The sequence below is a fragment of the Saccopteryx leptura genome, chromosome 1 (genome assembly GCF_036850995.1).
Source record: "Saccopteryx leptura isolate mSacLep1 chromosome 1, mSacLep1_pri_phased_curated, whole genome shotgun sequence".
NCBI classification, from domain to species: Eukaryota; Metazoa; Chordata; class Mammalia; order Chiroptera; family Emballonuridae; genus Saccopteryx; species Saccopteryx leptura.
Window position 1 is genome coordinate 88,185,700 of NC_089503.1, and position 8,524 is coordinate 88,194,223.

General features: G+C 39.5%; 1 protein-coding gene across 1 annotated transcript; it reads right to left on the minus strand.

Annotated features, from left to right (window-relative positions):
- Positions 1-226: 226 nt before the first annotated feature.
- MMP1 (matrix metallopeptidase 1) lies at positions 227-7,963 on the minus strand. The gene is made up of 10 exons (XM_066360741.1): positions 7,479-7,963; positions 6,830-7,074; positions 6,587-6,735; positions 6,230-6,355; positions 5,348-5,503; positions 5,093-5,210; positions 2,930-3,063; positions 1,841-2,003; positions 983-1,086; positions 227-789 (listed from the first exon to the last, which is right to left on the minus strand). The coding sequence occupies exons 1-10, from the start codon at positions 7,578-7,580 to the stop codon at positions 686-688; spliced, it is 1,401 nt and encodes a 466-aa protein (XP_066216838.1). The 5' UTR covers positions 7,581-7,963; the 3' UTR covers positions 227-685.
- Between the last annotated feature and the right edge of the window lie 561 nt (positions 7,964-8,524).

The window sequence follows — 8,524 nt, forward strand, 5'->3', positions numbered from 1 at the left end:
TACAGGAAATAGAAAATTGATTTTTCTCCCCTTCTATCTGATGTAAATTCTATTAGAATGAAAAATATTTGAACTTGTATTTCTTAATATCCCACATAAATATTTTGCATAGTTATCTACTTCCCATTTCAAATCTGAAAATTAAGTTAAGTGTGGCTTTATAATCAAGAAATAACTGCATTATAACAAATATAACAGAACATTTATAAAACAGTAGAGACAAAGATGGTTTTATTTCAAACATAAAATATTTTATTTTCTGTAACAAAAGTTGTTGCTTATTAGGATGATATTAGCTAGTGGCCGCAAGTATGTTCTTGAATTGCTTCTTCTCTGCTGAAGACTCATGTCTTTGTCTCTTTCTCTCTTGAGAGGAGATGTTCATCACTGGGACTGCTCCCTAGGCTTAATGTCAGAGTCTCTTACTTCAAAAAAGAGCTACTTTCTGCAAAACTAGCTAATATATATCGATAAGCCATAAACTTGACCTTCCTTAGCATGTGGAACTAAATTATAACAGTACATAAAGCATTGCATTCTAAATCATAAAAAACATATGCAGAATGAGGTATAAAAATTATACTTAATAGCTCTATACTTTTTTTAAAATGGCTCTTCAGGAAAATACCTTCCTTGGGTTCTCAAAATATATTTTTCTGTTCAATGGTGAAATAGTTAGTCAATTTTATCTACAGTTGAACCAGCTATTAGCTTTCTGCAGAGTCAAAATTCTCTTGGTTTTAGGATCAAATTTGTATTGCCTTGTTCTGTGGAAGAAATAGAAAAATCCTAGAAACAAAAACAAAAGAGATTTACTACATCATACAAGTATTTTCTAGGTTTAACTTGAATTCTTGAAAAACCCAAGTTATTTATGAGAATAAATATTTTTTTGGCATTTGCTGTTCTAAATAATGATAGTATAGCATCAGTATCATTATTTAGAACAGTAAATAGAGGAAGTACATATATATTCACTCACCATCTTTCTGGAAAACAGCATCAACTTTTTGGCCAATTCCAGGAAAGTCAGCTGCTATCATTTTGGGGTAACCTGCATCCATGGATCGTCTGTACTCATCATATCTGGTCAAAAAATAATAAAAAGTGTCAGAACCATTTGTTAAACACAAAGCCTTCTCAAAAATCTTCACAGAGAATTCACCAACAAGAATTAAATAAGAACTTTTAATTCCATAGATCATGTGTAAATTGGAGTTGGGGGTGGGATGAGGTGAGGGAAGATGATGGGTAGATTAGAAGACTTATAAGGTCCCTTTGAACTCCAGCATCTGATTCTAATTTTCCAGTTGGTGCCACACAATGTCCTGTTAAGGTACAGTATGACTAAAAATAAGTTACTGTTGGCTGAAGTAGCTCTGTAAGGATGAATGTCCTCCTTTTTATGGCTTCCTTTTTCAAATTCAGCTCAAGTGCTCCCTGGTTTCCTGGGACAGATATTGCATGATGACTATTGACCAAGAGACGTGGATACTGGACTGTCTACAACCATTCATAGAAAAGGCAGCTAGCCAAGGCAACACGAGAATCATTTTTAAATATCTAGGCAGTGGTCAGCAAACTCATTAGTCAACAGAGCCAAATATCTACAGTACAACGATTAAAATTTCTTTAGAGAGCCAAATTTTTAAAACTTAAGCTATATAGGTAGGTACATTCCTTATAGAGGTAGCGCCCGCATGTGGTATTTTGTAGAAGAGCCACACTCAGGGGCCAAAGAGCAGCATGTGGCTCATGAGCCGCGGTTTTCTGACCAGGGATCTAGAGCTTTCTTTCTATATAGAGAGACCTGGTGCCTTAACATTTTTTTTTTTTTTACCTCCAGTACTTGTTAGCAACAAAGAAGTATGTTTTCCCAGTATCTTCGTCAAAGACAGCAGCATCGATATTCTTCACACTTCTAGGGAAGCCAAAGGACCTGTAGATGTCCTTGGGGTATCCGGGCAGCATATTTTGCCCCTGCACAGCCCAGTACTTAGTACCTGCCAATCAAGAACAGTGATGGAAACACCCAAGGCAGCAGGAGACAGTGAGCAAGTTTCCAGTGAAGTTAGCCTCATATATTAGAGCAGGGTCCTGGCTGCACATTAGAATTAACTAGGAATATTGTTAAAAATACTGATGTTAGTATCCTACCACAGACAAATGAAATCAGTATATTTAAAAATGTTTTCTAGATGATTCTAACATGCAACATCTTTGAGAATGACTGGTTTATGCAATTGGGAACTTCTATCCAAAGCCAGATGTTCAAATGACTCAGGAGTCCATGATACCACCTCACAGACAGTCAATTCATGGTGATTCAGGACTTCTCATACTTCAGTGTATATACAAATTGCCTGGAAATCTTGTTACAGTTCAAGAAGGCCTGGAGTGGGGCCTGACAGCAGGAATAAACCTTGAGGGCATCAAGCTAAGTGAGAGTCTGTGTTTCTAACACACTCTCCGGTGATGTCAGCGGGTTGGTGTGAGGATTACACTTTGAGAGCAAGGCCCCAGCATCCTTAGCTGGCCGCCTGCAGGGTGCCTCCCCTCTGGAGTCACACAACTCAAATGCTTCTGCTGCATGCTCTCTACAGTACTGGTCCAAGGCTCTCAATCTGATTTCTCAGCACTCCCAGAGATATGGAAAGGGTTTTAAATGCACACATAATTTTCACAGAAAAACACTTTCATAAGTCTAGATTCATAAACAGGCCAGAAAATTTTCATCCCTAGTCATATGCTTTTTATGTTAAAAGACTCAGAAATGCACTATGTAATTCTTAAGGTAATGGACTCCCTCCCTCACTTTTGATTTGATTTGGTGAGACTTAGGTTCATAACATTCCATGGAAAGTAAGTACTAGTGCTTTCTTATCTCAGACAGTGAAAAATTAATTCATAGAGTAATTGGAAGTGTTACCTTTGAAAAACCGGACTTCATCTCTGTGAGCAACCTCATACGCAGCTTGGAGTCCATTTGGCAGATTTGGCCAGAAAATAGCAATGAAATTGAGCTCAGGTTCTGGGTAGTAAGCACTTGTGCGTATGTAGAACCTGGTTTGAAAAAAAGAAGACAAGGTTTTGATCTAATCTATTGCAAGTCTGGCTGACATCTAGCTCCTTCTCACTGAGGCACTAGCGGTGTGTGGACAGATGTTTAACATCTGGGGCTCCAAGGTGAGGGTGGGAGGAGTCCTAGCTTGTCGCTCCTGCTCATTTCCAGGATGGAAATACTCTCACCATAGAAGATTTCAAGAGATCTGCGGTAGCACACCTATGTGTAGTGTTTCTATCACACAAATACTGTACATTAGGCATAACCTCAGGAACATTAATAAAAAGTAAAATGTAGCAAAAATATTGCAAAGGGGTATGTTTTGAATAATTTTATTATGGTATGTTTAGTTGAAATCTAATTTAACTTTTTAATAGTGGTTGTGTTTCACAACCAGCTTACAAAATTCTCAAAATTTAAAACTCAGCGTTGGCGTGTGAGCCCTTAGGACTCCACTGCAGCACATGGCTGGCCAGAGTACAGCACTGACATCTCACCTGAGTGTACACTTCCAACACACAGGGTCTTTACTTCATCATACCCTACCTCACGAAAACCCCTGCAAGAGAATATTACTCTCATTTTACAAATGAGAAGTTCAGGGCAGGGAGGCAAAGGGAGCTGCTAAGCCTACACAGCTAAGAGACGAAGGTTAATTGTAAACTTGGGTCTGGCAGTTCCTCCTTTGTTTTGCTTTGGTTGGTGGTTTACAAAGCTGATTTTACAAGCCCACAGAGACTGGGAGAAACAGCAAAGCATAGACTGTCGTGTCGGCTGATGGAAGTCTTTTCAGATTCTAAGCTGCAGGAAAGACTATGACCTTGGTAATCAGAAATCTTGCCTTTGCCTCTCTGCCTGACTGTGAGACCTTGGGTAAGTCAGTTACTATTACTGTTTCTGATCTTCCATATCTTAATAACTTGGTGACATTTAAATGGTCTCCATGTCCCTTTAGTTCCTGCAAATGCTAGACTTGGTCCTACTCCTTGGAGTAATCCTCCACATACTTGCTTGGCTAGGTGTCTTGCTGTACCGAGGGCTTCCCCTAAACACCATGTATTTCCTTAGCAGCCCTGACATTGAGCCACCCCTTGGGTGGCTCACACCCCGCCTTACCTGTTAAACTCAAGAATAATTAAGAAGATGAACAGTGTTAGCAGCCAATAGCCTGAATTCTTGAGTAGAGATGGCCACAACATATTAGAACAGTACCGACAACACTATGAGAAGAGTGGTTGAGGAGACTCGAGCCTTTCTGAGCATCCCTACTTTCTCTGTGCTGTGGACTGCATCATGCAGAAAAAGACTAGATTATGATTTTACCAGGTCCTTTAGCAATCAGTGTGGTGTGCAGAGCAAGACTGTTCTTTGTGTGTCGGGGGACCCTTGCCTTTTTGAGGCCGATGCTGCAGGGGGAGACCTAGAATCCTGCTCTGAGGAGAGAAGCACATTGTGTTGCTCATCTCCATCCAAAGAGGGCCTCATGAACTCATAAGGACTCTCTTACAGTGACTCTTACTTTTCTCTGGGCCTCTGGAGGCCTCTGGAGACCTGTCATAATCACAAGCTTTGGAAAAATCATCTTTTCCAGAATGGAAGGGATGATATTTAACAGGTACCAGCATGATGGTGCAGTGAAAAAGAAATTATTTTTCCTAATTATGTACTAACATCCCAATCACCATAAAGAATGCCATAAATGAAAAACACCCAGAATAGAACTCAGAAGACCAATTACTGCTCTGTCATCAATAAACTCTGTGTCCTAAAAGGCTCTCTTTCCTTCTCTCTTCAGTAATATTTTTTTTTCTGAGAATCAAAATGCAGAATACATGTGGGAAAATTATGGTGTTATAAATTCATTAGGTTTTGCCTACTTGAGTATGCAAGCAAGTGCTATAATATAATTATATGTACAAACAAACGTAAGATAAGTGATGAGCGAAGCATCGTAGTGACCCACAAGGATCCACAACAGTGAGTGCCGTTATTATTACAAACACAAAACAAGAAGAATTGATGTCTTACCTGTCTTTGAAGAACATCATTTCTCCGCGAATCGTAGTTATAGCATCAAAGGTTAGCTTACTATCACAGACTTCTGGGGTTTGAGGGCCTGCTGGCTGTCTGGGGTTTTTGGAGGGGCCTAAAGAGAAAAGAGATCTGTAGTTTGTGCTGCCCGGCATGAGACAACTATATAAACAATGAAAGACAGTTTCTTAAAAGATATAGCAAATGGTTGCTCTAATGGGCCTTTTCTGTGATATTTTTCTTTATACTCACCATAGATGGTCTGGATACCATTGATGTCATCCTGAGAGAGCTGCACCTCACCACTGAAGATGTAGCTGGGGTACATCAAAGCCCCAATATCAGTAGAATGAGAGAGTCCAAGGGAATGGCCCAGTTCATGAGCGGCAACACGATACAAGTTGTAATCTAAAAAGGCCGATATACCCATTTATACCCATTTGCATTTTATTTAAAGTGTTTTCAGTTTTAAGATACTTAATTAAGCAATCTATAACTCTATAAGAACTAATGTTCATATTTTCTTCATAGTTTTTAAACTATATATATAAAACTTTTTCCCTAAAGTGAGAGACATGCATTTATTAATAGTGAAGGGCGAGGTTAAAGCCTAAAACTCTGTGAATACACTGATGCAATAAACAGGCACACTCAGCCGCCGGAGGGTCGAGCACAGATTCCTCAGTCTTCTCTATGACTAGATGACACATCTTGTGTCTCAGAGAAGCGATCAGCTTCTATTAGCACAATTTTTTTCTCTCTATTTACAAAACTAATACATGCTTAATGTTGGGAATTTTATAAAACACATAATCTTACAACACATAATCTTAAATTGTGATGTGTCATTTGGTAAAAAAAACTTATGGAAACACAAGTCAACCATTGAGGATTTAAACATTTTCTTAATAGAGATTTTAGTGTGGCTTATTTATAGCCAATAAGATGTTGTTACTAACAAAATATGCTTTTCTTACACTTTTCTCAATGTATCATGAATTTCCTAAATGGTAGTAGAAACCATTTATAAATGCATACTTCATTAATGTATTTTTTTCAGTATAATCAACCAATTATTACAATAAATCACAAAGGGGTGGGGGGAATTGAGAAAGGCAAGATTAGTTGACTTACTTCTGAAATCACTAGTCCACACTTCTTCTTCATCAAAATGAACGTCCCCTCCAAGACGTGGGCCTGGTTGAAAAGCATGAGCAAGGTTTCCTCCAGGTCCATCAAAGGGCGAATTGTCACCATGATCTGCAAGAAACAGAATTTAACAAATATCCCCCTTGCTTCTTACTTAGGAGAGCAAGTATTTGCTTTGCTGAGAGGCAAACAAAATTCTATCAAATGTAACCTAGGTTCCCTTTTCAAGCCCATAAAATCAGCAATCCTCTCACACAAAGAATTCTAGCTGTGAAGCTGGAGAGATTTAGGGGCAGGGTGAAGTTAAGGTGAGAATACTTCTGTGCTACTAGCGGAGCTTACCTCTCCAGACAAAGGATATCATTATGTCTGCTTGACCTTCGAAGACCTCGGTGAAAGTCAGGGGTGTGACATTACTCCAGAGTTGAAAGGCTTTCTTAATGGCATTGTTCACATCTTCTCTCGGCAAATCTGGCGTGTAATTTTCAATTCTAAAAATAAAATAAAAATAGAGACATATGGAACCTCATTTCTAATGGCTCTGATGGGAAGTCTTGTTTTCAGTCTGGTGCTCTGTCAGGTTACCTGTAGGTCAGGTGTGTGCTCTCCCACCGAGGGTTCCCCTCAGTGAGGGCAAAGCTAGCCACGTCTGGCACCCCACATCTAGCCTGCTTCATCATGTCCAGGGTTGCTGCATCTGGCCTCCCTGTCACTTTCAACCCAAAGAATTCCTGCATTTGTTTCAGTTTTTCAGCCACTAGGCTGTTCTTTCTCTGCCTTCCAATTTGTTCTCCATTACTCTTCAGATCGTAGTAGTTCTCCAGGTATTTCTGGTGAAAGATGATAAAGATGATGTTATTGTAACGCTGGATGGGAAATCGTTCTTATATAATATTTCTAAAGATTGACAGTATGGAGTTTTGGAGAAACAGGGCTCTACTCTTAAAGATTGTATTTTGATTTCATGGTCCTTATTATCTTTACCATTGGTGGACACTGTAATTTCAGAGAGAAATCTCCCCACCATTAGTTACTATGAAGCCAGAATTACAATGTGTAGAGCCATATTTGCATATCATTCCTTTAGTTCCCTTTCACCTCCAACTAACTCATTGCAGAAAATTCAACCTTAAAAAAACTTCATTATACTAACTACAACTACTCTGTTTTACTGTAGGAAAAAAAAATGCAAATAAAGGCCTTTCCATTTCTGGCATTAAAATTCAACACTTACCTGGACCATCTCCACATCATCGTCTTGTCTGTTTACAGATGCTGCTGGGAAGCCATGAGACCCTACGCCCCAGAGCAGCAGCAGTAGAGGAAGCTGGTGCATGCTGTCTGCTGTCTTCCTTCTCAGCTGGAGAAATCTGATGGCTCCTCACCTGCCTGCTGCTCCAATATCCCTGCTGGGAAGCTCCCTCTTTATATATAGAGTCCTTGCACTTCTAGAAAGCCGGAAGAGGTCTGACTCATGTTTCATAACATCCTCTTGATTAGTTGTGAATAGCCTAAGCAATCATCAGAAGTGATGACTCCAAGTAGATTATTTGGGTTTGCTAGGTGTTGCAATTTTATGATTAAATCAAACAGAACGTGTGTGAAGGAGACACACGCTATCATGTAAACAGCTGTTTTCTTGAATTTGTTTCTATTCTATTTGAAAAATACCTTGCTTGTTCTATAGGAGCAGATCACAAAGTACTCCATGACCTTTTTAAGAAAACAAACTTTGCTACTTGATTCTGCTTGTTAGAAAGTGATCCAAGTCATATATACACACCTTGCTTCCAGGGCGAAGGGCAGGATTGCTGACATCACATACTCTGTGGCTGTTCAACACCTGTAGTGACTAAAGTTTATTTAGCACCACATACATTCCCTTTGGGGTAGTTTTCCTGAATTCAGTGGGGTTCCCTGTTAAGCTGCTTGGTACATTGTTTGCACAGTGCATGGTTTCCCTTAATCTTTATCCAGGATCGGGATTTGAGAACCTTGGCTGAGAAGACTGTCATCCACAGGTGACTATGACATAAAGTTCTGCCTTGTGTAGACCCCGTCCATTGGCATTATGGGAAAAATAGGATCCTTCTCTGAAACCTGTCAGAATGTATCAGGTGAGGCAGGGGCTGGTAAAAGATCAAGCGTGACCCTGGGATCTTATTTTTAATCATCCTTGTTTCCCTCGATGATTGCTCCTTGGGACTAAGCAGCAATTATTTATTCTTTCATGTGTGCACCGGTTTATGTATTTATGCATTCATTCATCCAAGTGATCTT